This window comes from Nuphar pumila, chromosome 1 (assembly GCF_984573655.1).
Source record: "Nuphar pumila chromosome 1, dmNupPumi1.hap1.1, whole genome shotgun sequence".
NCBI lineage: Eukaryota > Viridiplantae > Streptophyta > Magnoliopsida > Nymphaeales > Nymphaeaceae > Nuphar > Nuphar pumila.
Window position 1 is genome coordinate 17979687 of NC_143249.1, and position 12704 is coordinate 17992390.

At 38.0% G+C, this 12704-nt stretch overlaps 1 protein-coding gene across 1 annotated transcript; it reads right to left on the reverse strand.

Annotated features, from left to right (window-relative positions):
* Positions 1–8275: 8275 nt before the first annotated feature.
* Positions 8276–8797, reverse strand: LOC149848194 (F-box protein SNE-like). Its single transcript, XM_090003594.1, has one exon. It carries the CDS (start codon positions 8795–8797, stop codon positions 8276–8278), a length of 522 nt encoding a protein of 173 aa, XP_089859720.1.
* Between the last annotated feature and the right edge of the window lie 3907 nt (positions 8798–12704).

Below are 12704 nucleotides of genomic sequence, written 5' to 3' on the forward strand. Positions count from 1 at the left end.
GATGGAATTTTGCACGTAGGGATATATATCGGCTATATATAGCTTATATTATCTTGAATCTAAATGTAAACAAAAGAATGTGCATATATAAACCCATGTAAATTTTGATGAAGGCAAAAAATTACAAAAATAAGCTTTTTATGAGGCAATTTTCACTGCAGCAAACGTTCAAGTGAAACAGAAATAAAAAATAAAAACCACTGAAACATTAGAACGCACAAAGTGGAAGGAAAAATAAAGAACAGAAAAAAGAACTACAACAGAGGGAAGGTGAAAAAAAATTACCTTTTATTAAAATGGGTAACAAAATATCAACAAAATTTGGATACAAAATTAGATCCAGATTTGGGCCTTTGCTAAGATCCCTTATGTGGAAAATTGAGACAGGTAATGGAATCCAAATAGGCACTTCAATGAATGTCGTGGAGCTGAGTATTTGACAGAGTGACGAAGTACTGCATTAGTCATAAGGCTGGGTATGCATGTACCATACAAACTCTCTTTACTTTCATCATTTTATAGCCTTGCCCCATGAAGTCCACACCTTCCTGGTTAGGGGCAACCATAGTTTGTCACTGACATGGGGCAACCACAGTTCCGAACCTATAGAGGGCATTCCTCGCTGTAAGGTGGAAGCTGGGTGTCTGGCAACGGTTTTACCAACTGGAGGCTTGCCAATGTACAGTTTTTTTTGTCGTAAAGGTTTTTTAGGCTTGATTAAAAGGCTAGATTTTCAAAGTGAAAACCTCCATTGAAAATCAATCCCCAAAGTCTGGAAATGGTACCCAGAACTCTTTGATTTAAGTATATGTATTATTTGCATTTAGTAAAAGAACTATTACATCTTACCCAGCAAACGTTTAAAAAGGAAAATAAGTTCTTATGAAAAATTAAAATTTTACATAGTTAATACGTTTTTATCTATACAAAATAAGTAAATAAAAAACTACAAATATAACTGTAAGGATAAATAAAATAAAAAATACATTCACCAGTCTTTTCCTAAAACCCCAATAATAACCTATATATAGTGATAAGATCGTGATACTTGTATCTTAATGAAACATTGTGATATTTTGGCATTTCAAAGAACCACCAAAATATCGTTTTTTAATGTGATATTTCCAATATATCGCCGACTTTGTCACATTTACAGGACCGACAGTCATGGAGCACATGGCTGCATGCCTACTTAGGGGCCAACACGTGAGAAAAGGGAGCTAAGAAATTATTCAATTTGGAGGAGAAGCATCAGTTGCTTCCCAATGATGGCTTGTATCATTTGTTCCTTCCAACCCCAAGCCATCTTGCCCACATGGTTGAAAGGACAAGGTCCCTATTTGCAGCCAATGCTATGTCAATTTCATGACATAACCCAACTGCTTGCATAGTTCTTTGAAGGGCACATAATCATGCTACCCAAGACTAAGTGCAAGTTGTACATTGCCCATTTCACAGGTGAATTATTGATTGGGAAAAGTTCATAGCTTTAGTAAAAAGCATGGAAGCTGATTGGGTTATGATACGGTGGTGGGCCCAATCAATGTCTTGGTAAAAATCTCGGCAAAAGTGGGGGGAAATATCAGCATAAATGAAAATAAAAAACATAAAATAATAAATGAAAATATAAGTAATATAAAAATTACAAAAAATAATCTTTACCAAGTTAACGTCATGATATTTTAAAGAATAACATGTTTTTATGGCACTGTATTGACTTTGGATATCGTGATAAAATAATGATATTTTTTGAAAACATTGCTGCCCCAAGACCCAAATCAAACTCCCCTAGCCTCGTTGATGCCCTTCTTTTCATAATTTCTTTGATATATTAACAAATTAGTGATGCTAAACTATCACATAGTTATATAAATTAAACTGTATAGCGTTATATATATATTAGATAGTTAGGGTAAAACACCTTACTTGTCAACTCATTGTTGCAGAAACCCTCTAAGTCCGCCTTGCCCATCAAGGAATACACCCAGCTTCAGCCTTGTGGCATCGGAATTGCACCCATGGGTTTCAAATTAATTACATTCCGTCGACTTGGTGCCTATAATGTTATGCTTTGATATAGACCGAAAGAAGCAAAATGAGAATCATATGGAGTCTAACATGGCATAAATGCTGACTGAAAAGCGCAGCTTTAGATAGTAATCCATGAATATGATGACAATTGCTATAAAATGATCTAAAACACTATAATGAACAAGGCATATGGCTATGCTATCTTTCTTGCTTTTTAAAATCTGAAAAAAACAAACAAAGCATATGAATATTTTATATATATATATATATATATATATATATATATATATATATATATATATAGTATGCAGTCATTTGCACATGAAATTTAGTAGAAAACACTAGTTTCTCACTTTTTCGAATTTTCTGTGGACGCCAATGTGATGTACACAGCGTCTTTAGTAGAAAACAGGTTCTAGACCATGCATTTAGAACAAGTAAGCAGGTTTTTTAAGAGCTTCAAAAATCAATGTCCTTCAATGTACAAAAATTTCAAAACTAAAAAAAAAAAATCATATTTTTACCTCAAAAAAAGATATTCATAGGTGCAGTCCATAACAAAAAAACAATTCTGACCGCACAGATATTGCAAGATTATGCATATTGCATATAAATACAATATAGAGTGGCCAAAGTTATATATATAGTGATAAAAACATGCTAAATAGATTTTTCATTTTTTTTTGTTTTATTTTTAAATTTGACCACACAGACATGATTTATGTGCTTGATCTAAAATTATGATTTTTTAAGTCATGAAATTGTAGTGCATTGTGGGCTATTGATTTTTGAAGTCTTTAAAAAGCTTGCTTACATGTCACAATCACATTATTCAAAACTCTTTCTACTAAACAAACTCTGTAGATCACATTCATAAGGTCTGAACTAAAAAAATGTAAAAAATATGAAAATAATGTGATTTATACGCAATTGCCTTCAATAGCACCAAATATTAACCCAACAAAAAGTCTGGGGGATTTCTACTGCCTTTTTACACTTTGACAGCATACTCTCTCTCTCTCTCTCTCTCTCTCTCTCTCTCTCTCTCTCTCTTTGAATTTCTTTTGGCCTTTTAAGATGATCATATCATTCTTCTTCATATTTTACAGGTTGGAAGAGGTTTCATCACCACTACAGTACTTGATATACTTAATTCTGTGTTAATCGACAATGGGTGGATTGTCCCGTATGAGTAGGAGTGTCAACGGGTCGGGTTTATCCAGACCCGACCCAAACCAAACACTATAGGGTCTGGTTATGGTGATAAATAAGAAGACCCGATCCGGATCCAAAGGTCCCATTAATACATGGACCCAGGTATAGTTTGTGAAATTTTATACCAGACTAGGACTTGACCCGAGTTCTGATTAAGACCCACAATTGTTCAATGTAAAAATGCTAAAAAAAAATATGGTTTTACTGGGTATATATGGTCAGGGTCTGGTTCATGTAATTCTTATTGGATCCGGGTATATATGTTTTTTCTTATAATGAACCCAATTAGACCTAGGTCCCGACCCGATACCATACCCGAAAATAGGGTCCAAGTCTGGTTCTACCTGGGTTCTAACCAAACCTGATCCGTTGACACCCTTACGTATGAGACATGGTTAAGTGATCGAGCAGAGTGCTTTACAAAGTACTCGGGCCACATAAAACATAGAAAATCACCATTATATGTATAAAACACACACATAGAGAATTGCTATGCTGTCAACAATTTTTTGTAAAATATAAAATATAAAAAAATTCTATAAGCACAGCAATTTTCTGCGTTTTGGGTGACCCAAATACTTTGTAAAGTACTAGGGCCCGATCACTGGATCTGCTCTGGTCTCATATAGGTTGCAAGCCTGCCAAATATGTGCAGGAAAAAGTAGACTGTGGTAAGCCATCCTCCTAGAAATGTGCACTTTCACAAACATACACGTGAAAGAAAAGTTGCATGCATGCCTCAGCATGCGCATGCGCGATACATACACACGTGTGTGGGATAATGCTTGGTTATGCTAACCTGACTGTCCAACCTAGCATAAAATCAGATGTGCGAGCCATATTGATCCAATCTGATCTCCTGAATGCTTTCAGCATACTCTGTTTTTAGGGAACGTAGTGTGAATTGTGTTTTTCCAACATAAAAAGATCATTTTTCTCAAGCTGTGAGAAATTTGTACGTCGTGGGGTGTTGATTTTCTGGCCATGAGTAAGCCCACTTACACATTGTAATTAAGGGTGTCGGGTTTATCCAGAACCGACCCGTACCAAACCCTATAGTGTCCGGCTATGGTGATAAATAAGAAGACCCGATTAAGACCGGGTCTGGACTTGAAGGTCTGATTAATACATGAAGCCGGGTATAGTTTGTGAAATTTTATACCAGACCCAGGCCCGACCGGAGTTCTGATTAGGACCCACAAATTTTCAATATAAAAATAATAAAAAATTTATTTTACCGGGTATAGCCCGGGTCTGGTTCATGTAGTTTTTATTGGGTCCGGGTATGGTTTATCTTTTAGTGGGTTCGATTATACCTAGGTTCAGACTCGATACCATTCACTAAAATCAGGGCTAGGTTGACACCCTTAATTGTAATCACATGATCTGAAGCCCATCTCCCGATAAACAAACCAAATATATCACATTTGCACGGTCAGATCTACCAAAAAACAACAAAAATTGTTGAAAATTGTCATTTTCAACTCTCTCTCTCTCTCTCTCTATATATATATATATAGAGAGAGAGAGAGAGAGGATGATCCTAACCCCTTTTTTGTTACCAAAAATCATAATTTTAGGTAGTTTTTGCTCGATCTGAACTTTGAGAGAGTTTTTTTTTTAGGGCACATTTGGAAGAGAAAAAAACTATCATAGGAAAAGAAAGTTTTGCCTATGAGAGTTTTTGATACGAGTTCTCCAAAAAAAAGTTTTTCTCTTGCTTGTGTAGCATTAGAAAAACAGATTGGGAAAATGTGAAAAAATGAGAGGAGGAGGAGGGTGGTGGTGATGGTGAGACGGTGGGTGGTGGTGGTTGCGAGATTTGGTGAGATGGGTGGTGGTGAGTGTAAAAATAAATTTTCTCTTGGTAGAAAACATTCTTTCATCACCCTCATGCAGGAATGTTTTTTAATAAAAAACTATATATTTTTAGAAAAACTCTCAGCTAAAAAAAACTCGCTTGTTTGAAAGGATCGGAAAATTCATACGGATTTTTTTAATTTTGCATCACTTTTCCTGCATCTTTCTCTTCCAGGCGTGCCCTTAGTGCACTTATGCCGGAGTTAATCCCTCACATAAGATTGTCATCTGAGCCGGTCTCCCAACCAACTCCAGCATGTCTATTAGTTCAGTTCCATCCCGCCAGGTCCGTAAACCATGCCCAAAATCCAGATCCAGTGGAAACATTGTGCAACCTCTCCAAATAAGGATCCAGCTTGATCCGGTTTAGATCCAGATCCAAACCATTCTGCCAACCAAGAAGGTAACTAACCTAAGGAATCTTCACATGAAGTGAATCCCATTTTCCTTTTTGTGAGACACACAAGTTGGCATGGTTTGGATATAATCCATTCACACGTTGCTTTGGGTCCCATGAAAAAACAAGCAGGCGCTAGTAAACACCCCCCAATGATTCTTGAGGGTAGCATTTGTTTTCTATTACTTGGCATTACGTAACTTGTTGGTTCTACTTTGGTGCTTCTTAAGAATTCATCTAATGGCAAAAGCTTTGGTTGAGTTCCAAGAATGAAGTCCACGTATGGATGGCAAACTCAGCGTCAAGTCCCAAGCTAATATATATCATCTACCAATGTATACAGGGAAAACATTAGCTACACTCTAGAGCACCGTACTCTTTAGCTGATAGATGCAAGCCTTATTCAGTCAGTTTGACACCACAGATGCGTTCATCATGGCCCATTTACTAGAAAAATGCACTTTGGATCAAGCGGTTCCAACATAACAACATGATTTTGCCAACCATGAATTTTTGGCACATTGTGGAATGTTGAATTCTGTGGCCTTCAAAATTGTGCTTATTCCACTCAATGGACGATTGTAACCATGTTTTTTACTTAAAAAAAACATATATAGCATATCCATAGCTCTTGATCTAAGAAAAAATCAAGAAAATGTGAAAGAGCAAGTTGTTTGCTAGAGGGCTGGGTACACTACTGGAGCATAACCAATATTATCCCATTATTGATGATCTCTAAAATATAGAGTAATGGGTCGGTGCTAAACCCATTTAGTGCTGAATCGCATGCTAAATAAGGTTTTTGGGTTTTTTAAATTTGATTTTTAAATTCTGACCGTACAGATGTGATCTATGTGCTTGATTTTATAGGGAATAGCTTTTTAACCGTTTGATTCAGACACATGGGTAGGTTTTTATAAAGTTCAAAAAATAAAAGGTTCAAAATCTTTGTAGATTTTCGAGGCTCCAAACATCATTTTTTCATGAAAACACATGATCCATGTGTGGATTCTTAGTAAATAGACCATGCCCAGCAAATTTATAGGGCCGGTACCGCATAAAAAGCACCAGAGAAGATGAAAAATCCATTTAGCACGTGGTTTAGCACCAAGTGGGTTTAGCATGAACCCATTACTATATATATATATATAAAGTGAATTTACATATAGGCACCCAACATGGGAAACAATTAGATTTAACTACTTATAATATAAAAGTTTTTGAAATGCACCCATCTTTTCATAAAATTACTCATATAACCACTTAAATTACTTTTTCTTGCTAAAGTTATTTATTTAGCCTTATCTGTACTACAACGACTAAAGTGACATTTTACTCATTTGAAAAAAAGAGATGGTTAAAGTGTCATTTTGAATAGTCAAGTATGGTGACGTGATAAAGAAAATTAACGCTGTCGTATGAGCAATTTGTTGAAAACATAAGTGCATATCTCAAATCTTTTAAATCGTAGGCAGTCAAATGTAAATTTGCCATTTAGGTGCCTATATATATATATATATATATATATATATATATATATATATATATATATATATATATATATATATGAAAATTGGGTATGTGCTTAATCGAATATGCTTAATGAGACGTGCTTAAATGAAAAAAATGATATTTAGAGCCTCAAAAATTTACAAAGAATTTGGACAGTTAATTTTTCAAACCTTATAAAAACACATCCATGCATGGGAATCCAACACTTCAAGAACTGATCCCTATAAAGTCAAGTACATAGATCACATCTGTACGGTCAGAATTTTTTTTAAAAACAAAAAACTAAAAACCCCATTAAACACACATCATTAAGCACCTATCCGCACTCATATATATATATATATATATATATATATATATATATATATATATATAGGGGGGGGGGGGGGGGGGAGGCAAGGATCTTACCTTTTTATCAAGCTAGTAGGCTGTCACAGGAACAGCTTTGTATTATAGACATGGAAGGGACAGATTGCCCTGTAATGTGAATCCCATATGCCATATGGCCTTGGTCAGTACAAGCGGATCCAAGGTATGGTCTAAAAATCACTGGCAAATAAGCTTTTGCCGAGGATGACAGAACATGGGACTTCAACAATGAATCCATTTACAGTTGGTTCACACAATCTACTCATATTTTCATGCCTGCCACCATTCATCCACTGCTGAGAGAGAGAGAGATGGCACATCCGTGACACCAATAAAGCTGAATATATATATAAGAACAAGATACAAAACCAAAAAATACAGAACCAATTGAGTACAGCTTTGATCATAGTTTAGTGAAATCATGTTGACCTTACACAATCTTGATATATTGAGTGTCTTATTTACTACCCCCCTTTCCACCTCACCTTTTACCTTATTCATTTTTTTACTGTTCTACCTCAAAGATATCCTAGTGGACCACACTCCTGCATTCAAATATGTGTATTTTTTCACATAACCTATCACAAACTATTTCTCCTTGCTATATAACATTTTCTATGGAAAATGATCAATTTCTTTCTGAATTACTGGTCAAAGACGCAAAATGACCTAAAAGTAACAGCTATTGCATTGATACGTTCTTTTCTTGGTTCCTAGAAAGTGGTAATGACAATATGATTGCTTCCAAAACTCAAATCACCCGAAAATTCTCTCCCAAGATCACGACTTAAGCATTATGATTTACCTTTTCCATAGATAAAGACCTAAATACCCCCAAAATAGAGAAGAATCCATCTAGTGGACTGTATCACTGCTAGGTGAAACCGAGTCTCATTCCCGGTTCGGTCCAATGCAGCATATACCACCCGAGTCTAACCGCGGTTTGCAGAGGAACCTCAATGACAAGGTAGAGGATGAGCCCGAGTCACCCAACTCCGATCCAAGTCTCTCGTAGCAATCGATTGAGAAGAGTGAGAGGGACAACTGCACCTGGTCTCTGGTCCATGTGCATGCTCTAGGACCAGCGCCCCGGCCGAGTTCCGGGGATGGGAGGCGTTCGAGCAGGGGACGTATGCACATGAGGTAGAGCCGGCGGTACCCACCCATTGCAACGATGACGGAACGGATGTGGTTCAACTCGGTAGCCGAAACATGAGCAGCGGCCGAGACGTGTCGGTTGCACAGGTACTCCCAGGTGCTCTCTTGTGTGCATATCTCCTTCCACTGCCTGCACACGCATGCAGCAACGCATAGAGAACGTGCATCCAAGTGCTTCAACACCTCTACTAAGATATCATAATGATCAGCAAGAGCAATTGGGCACTGTGTTTCCTGCCTACCCTTCTTCTCCATTGCCTCTCTCTCTCTCTCTGACTATGTATTGAATGGTTGCAGAAGATGAAGAGGTCTATAAGGAAATGGTGCGGTGGTTCAAACCTATAGAATGATTAAGAGAAGAAGAAAAAGAAGAGTGCAAGACAGAACAGAGAGAGCAGAGGAGGAGGAAGAGGAGGATGGCTGTGTGTGTGAGCGCATCGTTTCATGCAAAGAGTTTGACTTGGTTGTTTTTTTAAAAGAACGGCAGAGGAGGCATCCAATGAACAGTGGATGATTCCAAAGAGTATGGTCCAAAGGAGAAGTTTTGTTTTTCATATTGTTATTTCATCGTTTCTCTTTTGTTGACGTGTAGATTTTACCAATGTAGGCTTTCCCTTCTGATTGGCCCCTTCCAGTGACGAGAATCGCCTTATAGCGAACAGCTACTGGCAGATCATCAATATATATATCAACTTAGCAGAAACCATTTTTTATTTTTATTTTATTTGTTGTTAAATATAACCTCATAGATGTGTTTTATATACTTCCTTTAGTAGGAATTAGTTTCTGTATTTCTGGAATCCAGCATGTGTACAGTTTTTTGGTGATGCAAAAATTGACCGGTATAAACATACTAAAATTTTCTTACTCCAAGAATATGATCTATGGGCCGATTCATACTAAATGGACTCTGTTGAATACATCTATGATATTAGATTGAGACAAAATGACTTGCCTCATGAGACTCATATATATATATATATATATATATATATATATATATATATATATAGAGAGAGAGAGAGAGAGAGAGAGAGAGAGAGAGAGAGAGAGAGAGAGAGAGCATGTAACTTCAAAGCCACAGGATAATATCCAAGGTTGATATGGTCATGCGCGTGAAAGGATATGGACATTTTCATTACTTTAACATTTTATGCTTGTTTTTCTTTTAGTAGCTCTAGGCGAAGGTTGGCTGCTGTTTGGCTCGTCCCCAACGGTTAGTTTGGTTTGTCGCCTTTGGTGAAAGTGGATTCAACCGGAAGAGGAACGCGGTGAGTTGTTTTTGTCACTTTAAAAGAGAAATCTACGTTCATGTAAATGAGCTTCTGATCACGCCTGCAGCCACAAATAAGTTACAGCCATATTCTAAATGACTTTGGATTCCATAACCACCACACATCTCATTTGATGGAGGTAATGCGTAGGGGCCAGGGCCCACTCATACATCTCACGGTTCCCAAGTGAGATGTGCAGTGGGGATTGAATATGTCCAACGATCGCTTATATACAATATGACCGTACAACTATTCCCCCCCTCTCTCTCTCTGTCTCTCTCTGTAAACCTCATCATCACCGTAAAGCAAAGTGTAGTACTCCAGGGTAGGGGTGGCAATCGGGTCGGGTTGGCGGGTTGGCGGGTTGGCGGGTTAGCGGGTCAGGTTTGGGTAAATGGGTTGGCGGGCGGGTTCGGGTAAACGTGTAAACGGGTTGGTGGGCGGGTTGGCAGGTCGGGTTCAGGTAAATGGGTTGACCCGCCTGCCTAACCGGTTTATTAAACGGGTCAGCCGGGTTGGCATACCCCTAATTAACACGAACCCAACCCGTTTAATAAATGGGTTAGGCGGGTACCCATTTACTACACGAACCCGTTTAAGCCAAACCCGAACCTGGCTAAGAAGCGGGTTGGCGGGTCGTGTCAGATTTTGCCACCCCTACTCCAGGGTTTAAGTTGTCCACATCTCTCTCTATCTCATTATTTTTCGTTTTGTCTAATAAAAAAGCGAGAGGACTACCGTAAGTAGATTGGCATTGATTATTATGCAATGCTATTATTGATTATTGAATAGGTCAATAGAGCATTCTCATAACAAGAGAGAGAGAGAGAGAGAGAGAGAGAGAGAGAGAGAGATCACGCCCTGGGGCCTGGAGTACTGCACTTGCTTTCGGTTGCATGGGCTTATGGGTCTCTCTCTAACTCTTTTTTTTTTTTGTTTTGGATGAGAGGGAAAGAGTAACTTCCCTACTTTGTCTGGCAATTGAGAAAGGTCAATATATTATTTTCATATATATGGAGAGAGAAATGTGAACAGGTTTCTTGCAACATGCATGGAGTACTGACTGCTTTAGGGTGTCTGGGGTAGATGGGGTAGAGAGAGAGAGAGAGACGTCACTTGGTTGTGTTTGTCTCTCTTGGATTGATTTCTTGGCTCTTTTGTATGTTCACACTGGTTGTGATTCCAATATGCAATTCGATAAAACACAACCTTCCAAAAGGGAACCGCAGGGACTGCACCAAACCCTATTCACTCATTATTCCCCTTCATTTAAAGCCTTAGGGTCCCCCCTATGTGTATAGGGTGTCGTTGTTCCCAACTTCCCATTCCCCCCAAATGAATTTTACAATCTTTACCCAACTAGCTAGTGCTTCCAGTTCTGCTCAAGCCAACCTTCTCTCTAGAAGTTTCCTTCCAAAAGTTTCTTTGGTGCAAAGGGGACTTAGGCTAGCACTTTCTTCTTGACCCTGACCCTGACCCTGTGGCTTCACTTCTCTGTCCAATTACTTAGGGTTTTCTGGATCATAAGTTGGGGCACTCTCTTCAAAATGGTCATTCCTCGTTGTCCAATTAATGAAAGTGCTTGCCTAACCCTAGACTTGGTAAAAGGCTAAGTCCATTTGGCTTGGTACTTGCTTGAGGGACTAGACCGAGTGGTCCATAGTTAGACTTACATTGTTACTAGGCCTAGCTGTAATGGACAGCTCAATATTGGACTCTTGGCTTGTGTGATATGATGGGAAACGTCCAAGAATTAATAGGCCTAGCTCTCCTCCAAACCTAAGCCTGCCAACGAATTAGATCAGAATCCATTTTACGTATAACCTTGTATAATCGTAAAACGTAAAACAAAAAGATGGATGTGAGTCTGATCCCGTGATCCTCATCCTCCCAAGTAGCCTCATCCACTGTACTAGCACCTCAGTCATTAGCGGCCCCTCCTTCCCCTGCTCAGAATCCATTCCTAAAAATTTTTTAATTAGTTTTCCTGATTATTTTTTTTTTCAGATAAAAATGTGAGAAACATTTTTTAGTCTGTCAAGAGAATATAGATGCTGTTGTTTGGACATTTTAAACTTTTTTCATTATATATGACCAAAATGATGATCTATCACTGGGTTCGATCTCATGAAAAGGATCAAAGTCCAACCAAAATGGTGGGTAATCAGGTGCAGCAGCAGCACACTAAAAGTGTGCAATCACGTTGCACCTGATCCTCCCTCAATGGCTAATATAAATGCAAAATTTTGTTCTTTGCTACATTTATAGGTTCTCTTTTAAGTATGGGACTAAATTAGAAGGACAAAAAATGGGCCCTATGAAAACTCACACAGCTCAAAGAAGGAAACACATTACGTGCTACGTCCACGGGAACCTCCAAAAACGTCTCACCTCTCCAATGGAGTCGTCTCATTAATTATTTATTGATTTATATTTACATCCAATAAGAAATCCCCTTACAACGTTTTTTTCTTGGGTAATTTTCTTGTTTATTTTCACGAATTACATCATTTAAGATGTGTAGATAAGGGAACACTATCTTCTTCCTCCTTACTCTTTAGTCTTGCCTTGGTGAGACTTTCCTAGGGAACACTAGCCCTAGGCGAAGGTGTTGAATAGTAACTGGTGGGGTTCTACCAGCTTGCCTTTAAAAAAAAAAAAAAAGTCACCCCTTCCAGATGAGAGGAAATTCCAAGATATTTTACCAGACATTCTTTTGGAGAAAAAAAAAGACAAATAGGTCCCCAAAGTCAAGGGGTAATTTTGTCCTTCCACCAAGACCAGCTGCAGGCACGAGTGCCAATATTTGACCGTTATGAGGTGCATAAGTCCTTAGAGAACTACCTCAATAGCAAGTTGACCAATTTATCGTGATATTAACGTAATAA